Source organism: Pan paniscus, chromosome 19 (genome assembly GCF_029289425.2).
Source record: "Pan paniscus chromosome 19, NHGRI_mPanPan1-v2.0_pri, whole genome shotgun sequence".
Taxonomy (NCBI): Eukaryota; Metazoa; Chordata; class Mammalia; order Primates; family Hominidae; genus Pan; species Pan paniscus.
The window spans coordinates 96,885,822-96,906,788 of record NC_073268.2 but is presented as its reverse complement, the minus strand read 5'-3'; the positions used below and the strand labels follow the sequence as shown (position 1 = coordinate 96,906,788).

General features: G+C 48.3%; 1 protein-coding gene across 7 annotated transcripts in view; it reads right to left on the bottom strand.

Annotated features, from left to right (window-relative positions):
• The window catches only part of RNF213 (ring finger protein 213), a 136,064-nt gene that overhangs the window by 69,312 nt on the left and 45,785 nt on the right, over nucleotides 1-20,967 (bottom strand). For all 7 annotated transcript variants that reach the window (XM_063599454.1, XM_008956539.5, XM_008956536.5 and 4 more), the window contains 7 exons: nucleotides 18,870-19,086; nucleotides 18,136-18,209; nucleotides 16,043-16,196; nucleotides 12,192-12,347; nucleotides 9,233-9,322; nucleotides 7,198-7,320; nucleotides 1,328-1,496 (listed from right to left, as the gene is read on the bottom strand). In XM_063599454.1, coding sequence (XP_063455524.1) covers nucleotides 1,328-1,496; nucleotides 7,198-7,320; nucleotides 9,233-9,322; nucleotides 12,192-12,347; nucleotides 16,043-16,196; nucleotides 18,136-18,209; nucleotides 18,870-19,086 — 983 coding nt within the window. The remainder of the gene's footprint in view (nucleotides 1-1,327; nucleotides 1,497-7,197; nucleotides 7,321-9,232; nucleotides 9,323-12,191; nucleotides 12,348-16,042; nucleotides 16,197-18,135; nucleotides 18,210-18,869; nucleotides 19,087-20,967) is intronic.

Sequence of the window (20,967 nt, the reverse complement as noted above, 5' to 3'; positions counted from 1 at the left end):
CCATACCTCAGAGAATGGACAACACCAGGAACGAACGCTACTGTAAACTATGGACTTTAGTTAATAACAGTGTTATCAATATTGGCTTCTGAGCTGTAACAAAAGCACCACACTAATGCTGCATGTTACTAACAGGGTACTGCCTGTGTGATGGTGGCAGAGATAGATGACAACTCTCTGTACTTTCTGCTCAATTTTTCTGTACACATAAAAGTGCTCTAAAAAATTCTATCCAACTTATAAACAGGCTGGGCATGGTGGTGCACGCCTGGAGTGCCAGCCACTTGGGAGGCTGAGGCAGGAGGATCACGTGAGCCCGGGAGGTCAGCGCTTACGGTGAGCGATGATGGCATCACTCTACTACATGCTAACTTGCGCAACAGAGAAGACCTTGTTTTAAAATTAAATAAACTGCCGGGCACAGTGGCTCACATCTGTAATCCCAGCTACTTGGGAGGCTGAGGCAGGAGAATCGCTTGAACCCGGGAGGCAGAGGTTGCAGTGAGCTGAGATCACAGCACTGCACTCCAGCCTGGGTAAGAGAGCGAGACTCCATCTCCAAAATAAATAAATAAATAAAAAATACAAATAACACAAAAATGATCTTTTCAAGAGAGTAGCTTTTACTTGTGCACTCCCATATTAATTCAGTTATTTGATCCCCACAGCTTCCCTGATGTGTAGGAAGCTCAGCATTGATTTTGGCTGTTCCACATCCAGCGCCTTCTCACTGAAAGATATGAATCTAAGGTCTCGCACGCCAACTGGACTCTAACGTTTTTAGGATGGAATGTCTCTCTCTCTCCCTCCTTGACCACAAAACACTTGGGGCGCGGGGGGCTGGGTGGGAAATCAGACAGCACAGTACTTCACTTTCTGTTGAGGTCATCAATGTTGGCTTGGACATTCTATATTGATCTCCAAATAAGACATACCTGGGTCTGGATTTTAGTTTTTACTACTTATAATCTTTGAGACCTTAGGTAAGTCACATTGCCTTCTCCATTTGTTTCCTGATCTGAAAACTGGGGGCCTTAAAGGGGACTTTCAGAAGGGTTGTTTCAAGGGCACTTCCCTTGCGACCCAGCACAGTCGCTAGGGTACAGCAAGCATTCAATGAATAGTGGCTGTTAGCATTAGTTATTATTTACAACGCAAGACACTCTGAGCCTTCCAGGGTCTCTCTGTCCAAACTGCAGCCTTTGTCAAACATCAGCCCATCCCAATTCAGTATCATCATGTCAAATCTTCTGCCTCCCACCTTTCCCAGAGTCAGGAAGACACCACCTTGCCTGAGCTGATGTTCCCAGCACTCCCGCAAACATACCACACAATCTGAAGACGTGCTTGACATCTGCCAACGTGAGCAGATGCTTTAAAATGTCATCGAAGTTGTCCGCGGTCCTAGGCCAGGACTTAGTGATCACAGCAGACAAGACGATGCCAAATTTCCGCAAATCAGAGTAAGAGAACCCCTGAAGGATACTGGTCTGAGACTACAAGAAAATTAATAAAAGAGGGACATTTAGAAGTTTTTCATTAGTTTGTTTTGAAATAACAAAAGCAAATTACCTACTCGATAGCATTTCTGAAATCTACTGTAACTTGTTTTTTAAGGCCACAAAAAGAGCAAAATAGTAAAACACTTTACATTTCTTCGAAAATTTTCATTTCCTTGTATACTGCCTCCTTAAGTGTCCAGCACCAGAGATGTGAAGACACACACACAAACACACACCAACATAACCAGTCACCCTCCTTCCTTCTGGCTGCCAGTTTCTACATTTTTTTTTTTGGACTTTCATATCATGAAAAATACCAAAAATGAATAAACCGTTAATATAGCATATATTTTATGTTCCTAAACCGTAATTCTTTTAAAAAGCTGCCTACAAACAACATATACATTTTAATTCTCTTTTTAATTCTCCTCCGAGAAACAATATTTTTCTTCCTTAGGTTCAAAGTTTCTGTAAAACATTTCAGTAATTAGTAAAAACCACAAGGTTAATTTATAATAGATACTTTCTGACATTTAAAAGGATAAAAGAAAACCTTATCCAGCCACATGTTAAAGGAACTATACACCACGATCAAGTGTAATTTATCTCAGGGATGAAAGGTTGATTTAACATCAAATATCAGTTAATAACATTAGGAAAATATCACATGATCATTTCAGTAGATACGGGAAAAGCATTTGACAAAATCCAACTCTCTTCTATGATTAAAGAAAAAAAAGCATTCAACAAATGAGGAACAAAAAGGAACTTCCACAAACTGATAAAGGGCATCTATGAAAAGCTCACGCTGACATCACACCTGGTGGCAAAAGACTGAAACCTTCTCTTAAGATCAGAACAAGATGAAGATGTCCACTTTCAACACTTTCATTCAACATTGTACTGGAGGTTCTAGCCAGGGCAGTTATGCAACAGAAAGAAATAAAAGGCATCCAGATTGGAAGAAGTGAAACTCTATTCACAGATGATATGATCTTATGTACAGAAAATTTAATTCTCTCTCTCATGCACACACACACACATGCACACACAATTTGAGCTACCAAATGAGCTCAGCAATGTTGCAGGATACAAGACGCATGGAGCACTGTGTGTCTAGACACCAGCAAGGAACAATCTGGAAACAGAATTCAGAAAACAATTCCAATTACAATAGCACCTCCCCCCCCAAAAAAAAGTACTTAGAAATTTAACAAAAGAAGTGCAAAATTTAAACTATGAAAAATACAAAACATTGTTAAAAGAAATTGGCCAGGAATGGTGGCTCATGCCTGTAATCCCAGGACTCTGGGAGGCCAAGGCGGGTTGATCATCTGAGGTCAGGAGTTCGAGACCACCCTGACCAATATGGTGAAACTACTAAAAATACAAAAATTAGCCAGGCATGGTGGTGGACATCTGTAGTCCCAGCTACTTGGGCACTCCAGCTTGGGCAACAGGGTGAGACTCTGTCTAACAGGGAAAAAAAAAAAATCTAATTGAATGAAAGAAATCCAACTTAACCTTGTTAAGATGGCAATGCTCTCCAAACTGATCTATACATTGAATACCAGCCCTACCAGAATCCCAGCTGACTTCCTTGTCAGTGGAAACTGACATACTGATTCTAAAATTCTTATGAAATTGCAAGGGACCCAAAATAGCCAAAACAATCTTGAAAAATAAGAACAAAGTAGGAGGACTCACACATCCCAATTTCAAAACTTACTAGAAAGCAATGGTAGTCCAAACAGTGTGGTACTGACACAAGGATAGCCAAGTAGATCACCACATAGAATTGAAAATCTAGAAATAAATCCATATATGTATCGTCAACAGATTTTTGACAAGAGTGCCAACATCACTCAACGGGGAACGTAGAGTCCTTTCAACAAATGCTGGGACAACTGGATGTCCACATGCAAGAGAATGAAACAGAACCCTTACCTCACACCATATACACCATATATAAAAAGGAACTCAAAATGGATCAAAGGCCTACATGTAAGAGCTAAAACTATAAAACATTTAGAGATAAATAAACATAGGAGTAAATCTTCATCACCTAGGATTTGGCAAAGGATTCTTTGACACCAAAAGTACAAGCAACAAAAGAAAAAACAGATATGCTAACTTCTTCAAAATTAAAGACTTCTGTGCTTCAAAAGAAACCAATAAGAATGTGAAAAAACAACACATAGAATGGGAGAAAATACTTGCAATCATATATCTGACAAGTGACTTGTATATAGAATAAAGACTCCCAACTCTATAATAAAAAGACAACCCAATTTAAAAATGAGCAAAAGAGGCCAGGTGCGGTGGCTCATGCCTTCAATCCCAACACTTTGGAAGGCCAAGGAGGGAGGTTCATGTGAGTCCAGGAGTTCAAGACCAGCCTGGGCAACATCTCAAGACCCTGTCTCTACGAAAAAAAAATTTTTTTTTTTGAGACAGAGTCTCGCTCTGTCGCCCAGGCCGAGTGCAGTGGCACAATCTCAGCTCACTGCAACCTCCACCTCATGGGTTCAAGTGATTCTCTGGCCTCAGCCTCCCAAGCAGCTGGGACTACAGGCGCATGCCACCATGCCCAGCTAATTTTTTGTATTTTTAGTAGAGACAGGGTGTCACCGTGTTAGCCAGGATGGTCTACAGGCATGAGCCACCATGCCCGGCCCACAGAAATTTTTTTTTTAATTAGCTGAACATGGTGGCACATGCCTGTAGTCCCTGCTACTCGGGAGGCTAAAGTGGGAGGACCACTTCAGCCCAGGAGGTTGAGGCTGTAGTGAGCTGCGATCGTGCCATTGTATTCCAGCCTGGGTGACAAAGCGAGACCTTTTCTCAAAAAAAAAAAAAAAGGGGGGGGGGGATGAGGGGCAAAATATCTCAATAAACATTTCTCCAAAGAAGATACAGACAAATCCAATAAGCATATGAAAAGACGCTTGATATCATTAGTTATCAGAGAAATGTAGTTAAAAACCACAATGAGGCCGGGCACAGTGGCTCACGCCTGTAATCCCAGCACTTTGGGAGGCCGAGGCATGTGGATCATGAGGTCAAGAGATGGAGACCATCATGGCCCACACGGCAAAACCCCGTCTCTACCAAAAATACAAAAATTAGCTGGGCATGGTGGCACATGCCTGTAGTCCCAGCTACTCGAGAGACTGAGGCAGGAGAATTGCTTGAACCCAGGAGGTGGAGGTGTCGCAGTGAGCCAAGATCACGCCACTGCACTCCAGCCTGGGTGACAGGGCAAGACTCCATCTCAAAAAACAAACGAAAACCACAAGGAGATACCACTTCATACCCACCAGGATGGCTAGAATCAAAAAGTTAGATAACACATGTTAGTGAGGATGTGGAGAACCTGGAAGCCTCCTATGCTGCTGGAGGGATTGAAAATGGTTCAGCTGCTGTGGGACTCGGCCCAACAGTTCTTTAAACAATTAAACATGGAGTTACCATATGATTCAGCAATTCTACATCGAGGTATACACCCAGGAGAAATGAAGACATACACCCACACATAAATATGTACACTAATGTTTGTATCAGCAGATTTATAATAGCCGAAGAAGCAACACAGATGGCCGTCAATGGACACATGGATAAACGGGGAATATTTGGCCATGGAAAAAAATGAAATTCCTAATCCCAAAATCCAAAATACTACAAAATCCAAACTTTTTGAGTATAATGATGCCACAAGTGAAAAATTCAACATACAAATACTTAACACAAACTTTGTCTCATGCACAAAATTGTTAAAAATATTGTATAAAATTACCTTCAGGCTATGTGTATAAGATGTATATGAAACAAGTGAATTTTGTGGTTAGACTCTGGGTCCCATCTGGAAGACATCTCATTATGTAAATGCAAATATTCAAAAATTTGAAAACATCTGAAATCCAAAACACTTCTGGTCTCAAGCATTTTGGGTAAGGAATACTTAACGTAAACTGACACATGCTACAATATGGATGGACTTTTGTTGTTATTGCTTTTTGAGACAGGGTCTTGCTCTGTCCCCCAGGTTGAAGCGCAGTGGTGTGATCATGGCTCACTGCTGCCTTGACCTTCTGGGCCCAAGGGAGCCTCCCACCTCAGCCTCCCAAGTAGCTGGGACCACAGGTGTGCCCGGCCATGCCTGGCTAATTTTTTTTGTTTATTTTTTAGTTTTTATAGAGACAGGGTCTTACTCTGTTACCCAGGCTTGTCTTGAACTCCTGGGCTCCCAAAGTGCCGTGATTACAGGCGTGAGCAACCGTGTCCAGCCTGAGCGGTCTTTTAAAACATTATGCTCGGCCGGGCGCGGTGGCTCACACCTGTAATCTCGGCACTTCGGGAGGCCAAGGTGGGTGGATCACCTGAGGTCGGGAGTTCGAGACCAGCCTGACCAACATGGAGAAACCCTGTCTCTTCTAAAAATACAAAAGGAACCAAGTATGGCGGCACATTGTTCTTTAAACAATTAAAAGACTCTTTAAACAAAAAGTAGCTGTAATTCCAGCACTTGGGAGGCTGAGGCAGGAGAATCACTTGAACCCGGGAGGCAGCGGTTGCGGTGAGCCAGGATCGCACCATTGCACTCCAGCCTGGGCAAAAAGAGTGAAACTCTGTCTCAAAAACAACAAACAACCACCACCAACAACAACAACAAAAAAACATTATGCTCAGTGAAATAAGCCATACCCAAAAGGCCACATATGATATGATTCCATTCATATGACAGTCAGAACAGAGAAAGCCACAGAAGCAGTTGTTTATGTTCAGCAATTGTTTATGCCTGCAGAGGGGAGTGGGTGACTAGAGGGGAGGAGGAGGATGGCTAAAGGGGCCGGGTTTCTCTTTGAAGTGATGAAAATGCTCTGTCATTAACTGTGGTGATGACTGTACATATCTGTGACTACCCCAAAACCTGCTGAACTGGAACTTTTGACGGATGTACCGTATGGCATACGAACAATATCTCAACAAAGAGTTAACGAAAAAGGGAAAGGAAAACCTTATCAAAGGTATCAGTCACTTAAAAAATTAGAACCCCTTGGTCCCCGGAATTCAATGACCTCAATGTTTCTGGACTTCCCCTGTGGCCGCAAGGCTGTGCTTGTGCAGGGGTTAAGTGTCCAATTAGGAAATGTGAGCAGGGCAGCCGTGGCCAGCAGGGAGCTTCCTCGTGTGGCATTGCCTGCGAGACTGTTCCTGGGAGACAGGGGGGCACAATCTCTTCCCCTTTGCCGAAAAGAGCTAAATAAATTGATACAATTTTCCATTTCACACATTTTGCTTCCATAAATGTTCTGTCAACCTTTGGAGTCTCTTCCCGCACACCTACTGAGCAAGTGTTAACAATCAATCAAACCAGCAGCCACAGTGATGACAGGGCCGTCTGAGGAACGGCCTGCAAGCCTGTGTGACTTGTGCCACACGCGCACGGCCGTGATTCCATATGGAACACATGCAGGATGGTGCAAGCAGCAGGGACTGTGCAGCACACCGAGGAATCCGGAGAGAACTAGATTTCAGTGCCATTGCCCTTGGCGAGGGAGGAGGGTGCCCACTTCCCAATCTCTGAGTTAGCGGAGGAGCTGAGACCCAGCGGGTGCTTCATAGCCCTTAGCTGGGTCATGGCAGAACACAGCTGTGAGCCCGAATCCGTTTCCCGGGAGGAGAGATTGTTCACCTGGCAGGCTGAGCTCACGGCTTCAATGATGCATTTCTCGAAGGTCTTGGCCACACTGTCCTCTAAGCCTTTGGTGTCCCAGCAACTATTGCAGTAGGCAGTGATCTGGGAGAGGGGTTCCTCCTGCAAAAATCAAAGGGGGGTGGTTTCAGAGCTTTCGGATGCAGCGCTCCAGTGCTCTATGGGATGAAAATTCTTTCATCATTTTTACTTTCCCACTGTTTTACCGTTTCCCCCAATTTTAAGCTTCTCCTGGCCCACGCAAAGCATGTCCTCTCTGCCCCCCACCAGTAGACCAAAGGCTAAAACTTAAAAGAGTCTCTTTTTCCACTCTGCAGAAAAAGCACCTGGCTTGCAAAAACAGGTAAGTTATGAGAAATAGGTCATTTTTCCTTGTTTCTGACTTTTCCCTTTAAAGATCCATTTAACAGTTACATATAGGCCAGGCGCGGTGGCTCACGCCTGTAATCCCAGCACTTTGGGAGGCTGAGGCGGGTGGATCACGAGGTCAGGAGATCGAGACCATCCTGGCTAACACGGTGAAACCTCGTCTCTACAAAAAATACAAAAATATAGCTGGGCGTGGTGGTGGGCACCTGTAGTCCCAGCTACTCGGGAGGCTGAGGCAGGAGAATGGCGTGAACCCGGGAGGCGGAGTTTGCAGTGAGCCGAGATCCCGCCACTGCACTCCAGCCTGGGCGATAGAGCGAGACCCCGTCTCGAAAAAAAAAAAGTTACATATAAAACTCTCATATCACATAAAAACTACTTTTCCTCGAGCCTCAGGCCTTAATTCAGCATGAGGGGCATGTCTGTGTGTTCTCCACTTGTGTGTCATGAGGTTCCTGTCACCAACAGGCCACTTAGACTTCCTGCCTATGGGCAGGCCTGGCCCCTCCTGTGCCTGGGGCCCCATTGATGGAGGCAGGAGGCAGAGAAATCCTACGCAGACAGGGGCGGGTCCCTGGCAAAACGCCACCTTCGAGCTGAAAAGCCTGAAACCCACGGCCCAAAGTGAGAACCTCTATCCCCGTGTGCCTACTCTCTCCCCACTGGTTCTTTCGGAGTAATGTCTTTTTACCAATAGAATGTTGCTTTTTCCAAAACTACCTAGGGCCCACCCTGCCCCCTATCTTGTTGCCTATAAAGACCCCAGACTTGGTAGTGAGAGAGAAGTAGCTTGACTGGAAACAGGTGACTTGACTTCAGAGGGATGGCTGGACTTCCAAGGAGAGATGGTTTAACTTCGGAAAGACGTCCTGACTTCAGGGAAGAGCCAGCCAGACACCTGGACCAGAGGAAGATTCCCCACCTGACCCATCCCCTCTCCAGCTCCCCTCTCCATGGAGAGCCATTTCCATTGCTTAATAAAATTCTCCACCTTCACCATCCTTCAAGTGTCCGGGTGACCTCATTCTTCTTGGATGCTGGACAAGAGCTTGGGACCCACCGAGTGTGGGTACCTAAAAGAGGCTGTCACATTGGCCCTGGCAGAGGGCAGCCACCCTAGGCAACAAGGCAAGGGGCCCACTGAGCTGATAACACACCACTGTCCATAGACGGCGGAGCTAAGAGAGCACTGTAACATGCCCTCTAGAGCTTCGGGGGTTGCAGGCACCTCAATCTGGGCACTGCTGCAGGGCCTGCACGGAGCTTGCTCCTGCCAGCTCCCAAAGCAGCTGGCCAGATGCCACACTCACTCACGTGCTCCCTCCCACAAGGGGTTGAGCACGGCGGGCCAAGTAAACACAGCATCCCTGTCGCAAGTCCAACGAAGGGGTCAGGAAAAATCCCGCACCCCCATGATGGTGAGATCCTGGGCCCTTGTTCTTCTCTGTCCTCTCAGTAAGACTCCGAAGCGCTCTTCTAGGGACAGACTATAAGGGCTGGATCAGAAACAGAAACACGGAGCTGTGATTCACCCCATCCCTGCCCACAGAGAGGCACTGCTGAGATCTCTTGGCTGTCGCTAATGGTCTGGGGTTCTCCAGCTTGCCTTCACGCCCTGAAAAGACTGCCCCCGAACTTTTGGTACCTTTGTGAGCCTCCATTCCATGTCTCCCAGCAACGACTCCTTCCAGCCATGCTCCGCGGGGAATTGGATTTCCACCAGCCGCCTCCAGACCTGCAAAACCCGCACACAGGTCACACCCACTCTCACGACTAAATGCCACGGCACACTCCCATGAAAGGAGAAAGACAGAGCATTACGGCAATACAGAGAGCGCGGGACTCCGCGAACACCAGGGCTCTCCCCAGCCTTCATCAACAGTCAGCCATGCTAGTGGCCGGTCACAGCAGCCCAGGTTGGCTTTCTAGAATCAGAGACCCAACCAGGGGCCACTACTGGTCCTCCTACTGCACAACTGGCTTTCTATTCTGAAAGGACTTATCTCTAATGTTATACTTTGAAAATTTTTGAACTTTCAAAAAGGTCGCAAGAATAGCACACCACCACCCACATTCATTCAACTCCAGTCCTGTGCTATTCACGCTTCACACAGCTGCTTTCACTCTTCCTCTCTCCTCTGTGCTCCCTCTTCGGACTCTGCATAAATGAGCATTTTCTCTCCCAAACCGTTGGAAAGTAAGTTGCAGGCATCATGGCACCTTGCCACTACATACCTGGGCAGGGTCTCCTAAGACCCTAGCCCTTCCCTGTGCAACTCTAGTGCAGGTTTCCCGCTCAGGACGTGCAACGTGGAGAGGAGGACACTCTGCCCCCAGGAAGTGGTCTCCACCCCCGTTCCCCTCGTGCTCCAGCTCCTGTCCTGACTGGATCCTAGATCCTCCTGGGACACACGCTGTACTTACTTATCATGTCTCTTTTCTGCATTTACTTATCACATCTCTTTTCTAGAAGAGTTCCCTGGTCATTTTTTTCTTTTTTCTTTTAACATGTTGACAGTTTTGAAAAGTTCAGGCCAACTGTTTTGTAAACTGTCTTTTGACCTGATTTGTCTCATAATTTCCCCATGATTTGATTCAGATTAAAATATTTTTGGCAGGGACACTAGGAAGTTGAAACACATGAAAATGCACTGTAAAAAAAATATTTTAAGAGACAGGGTCTCGCTCCATCACCTGGGTTGGAGTGCAGTGGCACAGTCATAGCTCACTGCAGCCCTGACCTCCTGGGTTCAAGCCACCCTTCCACCTAGGCTTCCTAAAGAGTTGGGGTTACAGGCATCAGCCATAGTGCCCAGCCAAAAATGAAAATGAACTTTTCTTAGGTCAGGCATGTTCAAATATCTATCACCTCCACCACCACCATTATCTCCATAACCTCCACCACCTCCATCACCTTCACCACTATCACCTCCACCACCACTATGACCTCCAGTACCTCCACCACCAGCATCACCACTGTCACCTCCACCACCACCACCTCCATCACCACCATCCCCTTCACCACCACCATCACCTCCATTACCTCCACCATCACCTCCACCACCAGCTCCACAACCATCACCATCACCACCATCACCTCCACCACCACCTCCACCACAACCACCATCACCACCACCACCACCACCATCACCTCCATCATCACCTCCACCACCACCCTCCACCACCACCTCCACCACCACCATCACCTCCAGTACCTCCACCACCTCCACCACCAGCATCACCACTGTCACCTCCACCACCACCACCACCACCATCACCTCCAGTACCTCCACCACCACCACCACCACCACTTCCATTACCTCCACCATCACCTCCACGACCACCATCACCTCCAGTACCTCCACCATCACCACCACCATCACCTCCATTACCTCCACCATCACCTCCAGTACCTCCACCACCACCACCATCACCTCCATTACCTCCACCATCACCTCCACGACCATCACCTCCAGTACCTCCACCATCACCATCACCTCCAGTACCTCCACCATCACCACCACCACCATCACCTCCATTACCTCCACCACCACGTCCACCACCATCACCCCAGTACCTCCACCATCACCTTCACCACCACCATCACCTCCATTACCTCCACCATCACCTTCACCACCACCATCACCTCCAGTACCTCCACCATCACCTTTACCACCACCATCACCTCCAGTACCTCCACCATCACCTTCACCACCACCATCACCTCCATTACCTCCACCATCACCTTCACCACCACCATCACCTCCATTACCTCCACCATCACCTCCAGTACCTCCACCATCACCTTCACCACCACCATCACCTCCAGTACCTCCACCATCACCTTCACCACCACCATCACCTCCATTACCTCCACCATCACCACCACCACCACCACCATCACCCCCAGTACCTCCACCACCACCACCATCACCTCCATTACCTCCACCATCACCTTCACCACCACCATCACCTCCAGTACCTCCACCATCACCTCCACCACCACCATCACCTCCATTACCTCCACCATCACCTTCACCACCACCATCACCTCCAGTACCTCCACCACCAGTATCACCATTGTCACCTCCACCACCACCACCTCCATCACCACCATCCCCTTCACCACCACCATCACCTCCATTACCTCCACCATCACCTCCACAACCATCACCATCACCACCATCACCTCCACCACAATCACCATCCCCTCCACCACCACCATCACCTCCACCACCTCCATGACCACCATCACCACCATCACCTCCATTACGTCCACCATCACCATCACCTTCACCACCATCACCTCTACCACCACCACCACCACCAACCATCACCATCACCTCCACACCTCCATCACCACAGGGACTGTGCCCGGCCAGGGGACACGAGGCAGTGCAGCAGCACTTTGCACCCGGCATCTGTCTGCCTCAGAGCCACCCTGCCAGGTAGACAGGAGCAACACCATTTTGTAGATGAAGAACCGAGGCTCAGGTGAAGGCCAACAACTGCCCCTGGCCAGCAGCCTGTACCCCATGATTTGAGGCCATGAGGAATCACGATCAGTCACATCCCTACCCAGAAGCCTTCGGCCAAATGCTTACCTCAATTTCCTTGACGTATGTGAATGAGGCACCTGAATATGTGAGCATGTTCTTTGTAAAAACTTCTCGGAGCCACCTTTTCGTAGCAGCAAGGGTCCCTTGGACGACTGTTTGGACTGAATTCTTTCCAGTTTCATCTCCCTGTCCTGCAGAATCCTGTTGTCACACAAGAGGGAGGGTCAGTCATCCTCGGCTGTGGACTCAGGTTCCCGGCGAGACGCTGCACCCCCTCCTCTCCTCCCTGCTGGCACAGGCTGCTCAAGGAGTGGCTACGATGGAGGGGCCACAGGCCTTGGCAGAAGCCCACATTCCCAAAGCACTTCCATTCCCCAGGGTTTTCTGGGTTCACCCTGAATGTGGGAGATACAGGAGAAAAGAGGGAGGGAGGGAGGGAGCGGCATCTGTGTGCTCCCCTGAAAGCCCAGGCAGCCTCTGTCCTGCCAATGAGCAGGTCCCCAGGCTGTGCCCAGGAGACCGAGGGGGAAAAGCACGCCCCAGAGAGGGGCCCTGCAGACTCCCGGGCCTGTTCCTTAGACACAGGAGACAGCCAGGCTCCTGACCCGGAGGTAAACCTGGGTCCCCTTCCCACTGTGCTCCCATCATGCCCTCCCCCTGCCTCCATGCCAGACCCACCAGACCAGAGGGAAAACCCCTCTTCCCCTGGGCTCAAAGCCTCCTGTAATGCCTCCCTTCTCTCCCCTGCCTTCCTCTTCCTCCCTCTCCTTCCTCCTCCCTCTGTCCTCCCCAGAAGCACATTTCCCAGGAAGCGTACAGGTCAGGGGTCAGGGCCACCTCCTCCTGGGAGGAGCCCCACAGTCCTGGATTAATGTGTGGTCTTTTTCTTTTCTCTTTTTTTTTCTTTTTTTTTGAGACAGAGTCTCACTCTGTAACCCAGGCTGGAGTACAATGGCGCGATCTTGGCTCACTGCAACCTCCACCTCCTGGGTTCAAGTGATCCTCCTGCTTCAACCTCCCAAGTAGCTGGGATTACAAGTGCATGCCACCATACCTGGCTAATTTTTGTATTTTTTAGTAGAGACAGGGTTTCACCATGTTGGCCAGGCTGGTCTCGAACTCCTAACCTCTGGTTATCTGCCTGCTTTGGCCTTCCAAAGTGCTGGGATTACAGGTGTGAGCTACTACACCCAGCCAAGTGTGTGATCTTTTTTTTAAAGCACAGCCCCGCACATCGTGCAAGTGTCAGGAGCCACAGAACCTGGATATGCTCAGGTGCTCACTGGAAGCACCGAGAGGCCCACGCCTCGAGGCAGCTGGGCAAGTGGACAGGGCTGCTGCTGGGCGGGGCTGCCCGAGAGTGGGAGAGAGGAAAAGCCCACAGCAGGCAGGGGAACACAGCATCACTATACCTGGGAAGGGCCAGGGCGGGAAGATACAGGCAGGAGCTTTCAAAGCATGTAAGAGGGGCCAGGATGCAGGTGCTGCTGTGAAAGAGAGCCCGCAGAGGGGGCTGGGCACAGGAGTGACTAGAGCACAGCACGCAGGGGGCGGGGGCCGGCAGAAAACGAAACAGGCACTGCTGAAGGTCCCCCCAATGGCACAGCTCCTTCTAGAACAATCCCCCCAATGGCACAGCTCCTTCTAGAACAATCCAGCAGCACAGGGCTGGGCAGCGATGGCCAATAACAACAAACTGAATGACCGCTCAGAGGCTGCACAGACCTCCGGAGCCTGACACGGGCACCTTGTTCTCCAAGTGTCCGTCAACCCTGGAGCCTTCACAGCAGCAGCCACCTAAAAGTTTCTTCAACATGCGTCACGTATTTTTGCTTTGTTTAATTTTAGTATTGCAAAGGTTTTTTGTTTGTTTGTTTGCTTTTATGGCACAGGTAGAGAGTATTTTGTCCATAATATGGATTAAACTTATCTGAGATCCCAGCCAACATTTAAGATAGTTATTTCTGTAGAAAATAAATCCTAAGTAACTGACAAATTCCTTAAACACAGTTTATGTGGAAGTTGGCAGCTGCCTGTGGCGGTTTAAATAGCAGCCACTCCGGAGAACATGATCATCTCACCAATGACATTTATTCTTAAACTGTGTCTGCGGTACTTTAACACAAGAAAACTGAAAGGAAGAAAGTTAAAACATACACTTAATTGTTTTCTATCACTAACGTCACAGTTCTAACTTGAAGTAAGATTTTAAAAAATGATCAGCCGGGTGCAGTAGCTCATGCCTGTAATCCTAGCACTTTGGGAGGCTGAGGCAGGCGAATCACCTGAGGTCAGGAGTTGGAGGCCAGCCTGACCAACATGTAGAAATCCCGTCTCGACTAAAAATACAGAATTAGCTGGGTTTAGTGGCACATGCCTGTAATCCCAGCTACTCGGGAGGCTGAGGCAGGAGAATCACTTGAACCCAGGAGGCGGAGGTTGTGGTGAGCCGAGATCATGCCATTGCACTACAGCCTGGGCAACAAGAGTGAAACTCTGTCTCAAAAAAAAAAAAAAAATTGTGCTGGGTGCAGTGGCTCACATCGGCAATCCCAGCACTTTGGGAGGCCAAGGCAGGTGGATCACGTGAGGTCAGGCATTTGAGACCAGCTTGGCCAACATGGTGAAACCCCGTCTCTACTAAAAATACAAAAATTAGCTGGGTGTGGTGGTGCACACCTGTAGTCCCAGCCACTTGGGAGGCTGAGGCAGGAGAATCACTTGAACCTAGGAGGCGGAGATTGCAGTGAGCTGAGATGGCGCCACTGCACTCCAGCCTGGGCAACAAGAGCAAAACTCCATCTCAAAAAAACAAACAAATGATCAGTCTAAACATTAAATCTTACATCACTTTCAAACTGAAACTCATGAACTCAAGTGGGTGAAAGCTGCACAGAGACGGGAAAGAAGGAATTGCCGATCTCTGCACCACACAGACAGAGCTCAGAGACATGGGGGTGAGTGGGGAAAGTCGGAGGCAGAAAGGTCAAAGCTGGAAGACAGGTAAAACTGATCCATGGGAGGCCGGGCGTGGTGGTTTAAGCCTGTAATCCCAGCACTTTGGAGGCCGAGGCAGGCGGATCATGAGGTCAGGAGATCGAGACCATCCTGGCTAACACGGTGAAACCCCATCTCTACTAAAAATACAAAAATTAGCCAGGCGTGGTGGCAGGCGTCTGTAGTCCCAGCTACTTGGGAGGTTGAGACAGGAGAATGGCGTGAACCCAGGAGGCAGAGCTTGCAGTGAGCCGAGATCGCACCACTGCACTCCAGCCTGGGCGACAGAGTGAGACCCCGTCTTAAAAAACAAAAAACAAAAAAAAACCGATCCATGGGAGAAGTCACAACAGTGGCTTTCTTTGGGACGGAGGAGCCGGGTCATCCTGCCGTCAGACCTGGGACGCGACATGCAGTGGGGGACAGATGTGCGGTGCTATGGCCTTTGTTACTGTATTCAAGCTACAATGTAAAGAAGGTGGGAAAGACCATGTTTGGACATGTATTTTTTGGGAGGAAAATGGTCCCCATAGTTCTCTGCAAACAACAGAATCAAGAAAAAAGAAAAGTCATCTTCTCCGCGTGGCGTTGCCTGACCCCCAGCCCCTGCGCCAGCTCTCTGGTTTCCCCATGGCCAGCTGATGGCCACACATTAACTCCCTGCCTCCCCTCCCATGAGAGCCCAAGGTGGCAGAAGGGCAGACCCTGGCCCACTGACACCCCCCACACCTAGAACAGAACCCAGCATCAAGCAGGTGCACAAGAAATGTTCACTGCTGGAACCACCGCTCCATCTCATCCCAGCACCCTGGAATCAGTCTGTTTCCTTTCCAAATTGAGGCTGCTTGAAATTCCGCACCTATCCCGGGTGTGATACTTTGTGTGTTGACTCCACTTACCACCAGAGATAGAAGTCTAATCATTCTGCAGACAATCTCGGCAGATAAGGCTGGCAGCTCGTAAAACTTAAGTAGCTTTGTGCTGCTGCAGATGGCTTCATGCAGTTTCAGACACACAGTCAGGTAGGATGGTGACAAGGCCTCCTCGGGAATCCTGCCCCGCAAAGAGTTAAGAGAAATCCCGGCAAGGATTTAGGAGAAGCCAGAAAACGGTAACCATTGATGACTAGCCCCTTCCTTCAAAATAACTACCAACAGGGCATTTGTTTGACCTTATCTAGGTTAACGTCTGGAAAATCTCAGTCAGTCCTGAACTTGTGACTAAGATAAAAAGGAAGCAAAGTCCTCTTGTTTTGTCTCTGTAGTCTCAACTGTTCTAACCAAAGCAAGTCCAAACACTCCTCAGTGCGTTCCAGGATGTGAAAAAAAGCAAGGGATGTTTATTACTAGACATTAAAATATGACATAAATTTGAAAAAATATTCAGAAAGAAACAGAAAGGAGGGAGGAAGAGAAAGAAATAGTAGAAGAGCGTGCAGCCCGTGTGGAATTGGCTCCAGCTCTGCCGAGCCTGGGTTTTGTGTTTTCTGAGGGACACATGGACAGAGCAGGGACTTAGGAGGAGCCTTAGGAGGGACTCGGGAGGAGCCTTAGGAGGGACTCAGGAGGAGACTTAGGAGGAGGCTTAGGAGGGACTCAGGAGGAGCCTCAGGAGGGACTCAGAAGGAGGCTTAGGAGGGACTCAGGAGGGAGGCTTAGGAGGGACTCAGGAGGGAGGCTTAGGAGGGACTCAGAGGGAGGCTTAGGAGGGACTCAGGAGGAGCCTCAGGAGGGACTCAGAGGGAGGCTTAGGAGGGACTCAGGAGGAGCCTTGGGAGGGACTCAGGAGGGGACTCAGGAGGGACTTAAGAGGACACTTAGGAGGAGCTTAAGAGGAGAGTTGATGGAGGGGGCTGGGAAGGCGGTGTAAGAAAGGACTCCCTGGGCTGAGAATGTGACACACAGTGGTGGGGAGATAGGGAGCTTGTGGGGGGATCCTCAAGTCACAGGTGCTGGATCAACATCAGCAGAGACGTGAACAAAGGAGGTGAACGAAGACTGGAAGTGCCCGAGCCACTCAGAGAACAGCTCAGACAATACGCATCCCATCGCTCACTGGCACATTTCAGTGGTTCTGCATTCTGTCTGCTGACCCCTCAGGGTATCAGAGGTCACAAATTTGCAGGAGCAAACGATTTTGGATAATTATATAAAGCTACCTTTGATTTTTATCTTAAACTGACTAAGTATTTAAAAAATGCAGAACGCCCACCATGCATATGCAGTATCGTGACTATTTACAAGTAAGGGAAAAATGTATAGGAAAAAAGATCAGGGGGAGATAAACCCAAATCTTAGCAGCTGATATCTATTATTTCCCTTTTAAAAAAAAAAAAACAGATGGCCAGGCATGGTGGCTCATGCCTGTAATCCCAGCACTTTGGGAGGCCCAGACAGGTGGATCACCTGAGGTCAGGAGTTCGAGACCAGCCTGGCCAACATGGTGAAACCCCATCTCTACTAAAAATACAAAAATTAGCCAGGCGTGGTGGCATGCGCCTGTAATCCCAGCTACTCAGGAGGCTGAGGAAGGAGAATCACTTGAACCTGGGAAGCAGAGGTTGCAGTGAGCCAAGATCGTGCCATTGCACTCCAGCTTGGGCAACAAGAGTGAGACTCCATCTCAAAAAAACAAACAAACAAACCAACACACAAAAATTAGCTGGGCATGGTGGGGTGCGCCTGTAATCCCATCTACTCGGGAGGCTGAGACAGGAGAATCACTTGAACCAGGAGATAGAAGTTGTAGTGAGCTAAGATTGCATCACTGCACTCCAGCCTGGGCAACAGAGTAAGACTCTGACTCAAAAAAAAAAAAAACAAAACAAAAAACAGACGACTACATTAATAACCTGAGAAGAGAAGTGGGCCACATATTAATTTATGACCTTGCTGTTACAACAGCAAATGTGGGTCACGGCCAATTATAGGGGTCAGAGGAAGCCCCCAGGGGCCGCATGTGAGGGAGAGACTGCATCGTGCTTTCCACTTACTTGTCCCGGTAAGTGTCCAGGAGTCGCAACAGCATTTCTAAAATGTTCTGAACGTTCTGAACATCCTGAACATCCTAAGGCAGAGAAAAAAAGAAAAACAGGACAAAAGATTGAATCACAATGCCACTGTCATTGCTAAAACAGAGCTGAAAAAAATCCAACATCAATATGGTATACATTGTTTTCTTCCTACAAATTTTAAGGTGCTCACATACTAATCTTACCTCTTTTACAGATAAAACTCAGGATTTAAACTTATACCATTTTCTCCACCAAAAAATGTGAAAGGAAGAATGGCAGCTACGAAGTGCATCACATGAGACCTTCTTTTTTTTTTTTTTTTTTTTTTTTGAGATGGAGTCTCACTCTGTCGCCCAGGCTGGAGTGCAGTGGCGTGATCTCGGCTCACTGCAAGCTCCGCCTCCCGGGTTCACGCCATTCTCCTGCCTCAGCCTCCTGAGTAGCTGGGACTACAGGCACCCACCACCACGCCCAGCTAATTTTTTTGTATTTTTAGTAGAGACAGGGTTTCACTGTGTTAGCCAGGATGGTCTGGATCTCCTGACCTCGTGATCTGCCCGCCTCGGCCTCCCAAAGTGCTGGGATTCAGGCGTGAGCCACCGCACCCAGCCCACTGTCTGTTTTTTAGGAATAAGAATCCTGAGCTTTCCATGTTTAGTTATCTAGTCTGCTTTTGCTAAGCCAGGACTCCAGAGCCGACTTCAGACACAAACCTGCATATTCAAGACTTGCTCAAGTCCCGGAAGCCGGTAGTAAATCCCTGAAAAACAGTCTAGGATATGAGCAGGAAAACGACCCAGGTGCTCAATGAAGTTTTCCATATACTTAACCAGGTGACTCAGAGGTAGCAGACTAAACCAGGACCGGAAGAGAGGCTCGTCTATGCTCAGCAAATGCTGCTTCTCTCTCATAAACTGAAGTAGGGAGCTCCTGCATAAGAGAAATAGGGATGGAGAAAAGAGACGCAGTGAGATCAGTGAGGGAAAATGGAGGAAACCAATGCTGGAGGGACAGAAACAGTCCCGAATTCAAAAATGATTTAAATACTACTTGAGGCCGGGCGTGGTGGCTCACACCTGAATCCCAATACTTGGGAGGCTGACTCGGGAGGATCACTTGAGCCCAGGAGCTTGAAACCAGCCTGGGGAACCTAGTGAGGCCCTGTCTCTACTTTAAAAAATAAAATAAAGGCTATGTGGAAAACAAAAATATTCAGTGAATCAAATGAAAAGTACAGAACAACCTATTGAGAATTAACTTAATGGCCGGGCGTGGTGGCTCACGCCTGAATCCCAGCACTTTGGGAGGCCGAGGCAGGTGGATCAGTTGAGGTTAGAAGTTTGCAACCAGCTTGGCCAACACGGTGAAACTGCGTCTCTACTAAAAATACAAAAATCAGCCAGGCATGGTGGCACATGCCTGTAATCCTGTAATCCCAGCTACTCAGGAGGCTGAGGCAGAAGAATCACTTGAGCCCCAGCGGCAGAGATTGCAGTGAGCCGAGATCACGCCACTGCACTCCAGCCTGGGCAACAGAGTGAGACTCTGTCTCAAAAAAAAAAAAGGAAAAAAAAAGGAGAATTAACTTAATATAGAATTCAGAATACGGAATAAGAATTCACTGCTGGCCATTCTGGGCACGCTCCCATGGGGTAGCCCTGTTCTACAAGAAGCAGTAATATTAAAAAATAGTAATAAAATCAGGCCGGGCGCAGTGGCTCACGTCTGTAATCCCAGCACTTTGGGAGGCCGAGGCAGGCAGATCACCTGAGGTTGGGAGTTCGAGACCAGCCTGACCAACATGGAGAAATCCCGTCTCTACTAAAAATCCTAAATTAGCCGGGCGTGGTGGCGCACACCTGTAATCCCAGCTACTTGGGAGGCTGAGGCAGGAGAATCACTTGAACCTGGGAGGCAGAGGTTGCGGTGAGCCAAGATCGTGCCATTGTACTCCAGCATAGGCAATGAGAGCAAAACTGTCTCAAAAAAAAAAAAAAAAAAGAGTTCACTGCTGGGTGCAGTGGCTCATGTCTGTAATCCCCACAACTTGGGAGGCCAAAGCAGGAGGATGGATAGCTTGAGGCCAGCAGTTTGAGACCAACCTGGGCAACATAGCAAGATTCCATCTCTGCAAATAAATAAATAAATACATAAAAAGAATTCATTGAGATGGATGAATCTTGACAACATTATGCTCAGTGAAATAAATCAGACACAAAAGGACAAATCCTGTGTGATTCCACTCACGTGAGGTCCCCAGAGAAGTCAAAATCCTAGAGACAGAGAGGAGAACAGTGGTTACCAGGAGGAGGGGGAGTGTGGAGGCCGTGTTTCATGGGGATGGAGTTTCAGCTGGGGAAGCTGAGTTCTGGAGGTGGACGGTGCTGACGGCTGCACGACAGTGTGAATGTGCTTGGTGCCAGGGAACTGTGCCTTGAAAAGGAGTTAACATGGTAAACTGGGGATTATGTATATTTTACAATAAAAGGGATATACCCCAATAATTAAGCCTCTTAATTATTATTATTTATTTATATTTATTTATTTATTTATTTGTGTTGGAGTCTCACTCTGTTGCCTTGGTTGGAGTGCAGTGGTGTGATCTCGGCTCACTGCAAGCTCTGCCTACCAGGCTCACGCCATTCTCCTGCCTCAGCCTCCCCAGTAGCTGGGACTACAGGCGCCTGCCACCACGCCTGGCTCATTTTTTGTATTTTTAGTAGAGATGGGGTTTCGCCGTGTTAGCCAGGCTTGTCTCGATCTCCTGACCTTGTGATCCACCCGCCTCGGCCTCCCAAAGTGCTGGGATTA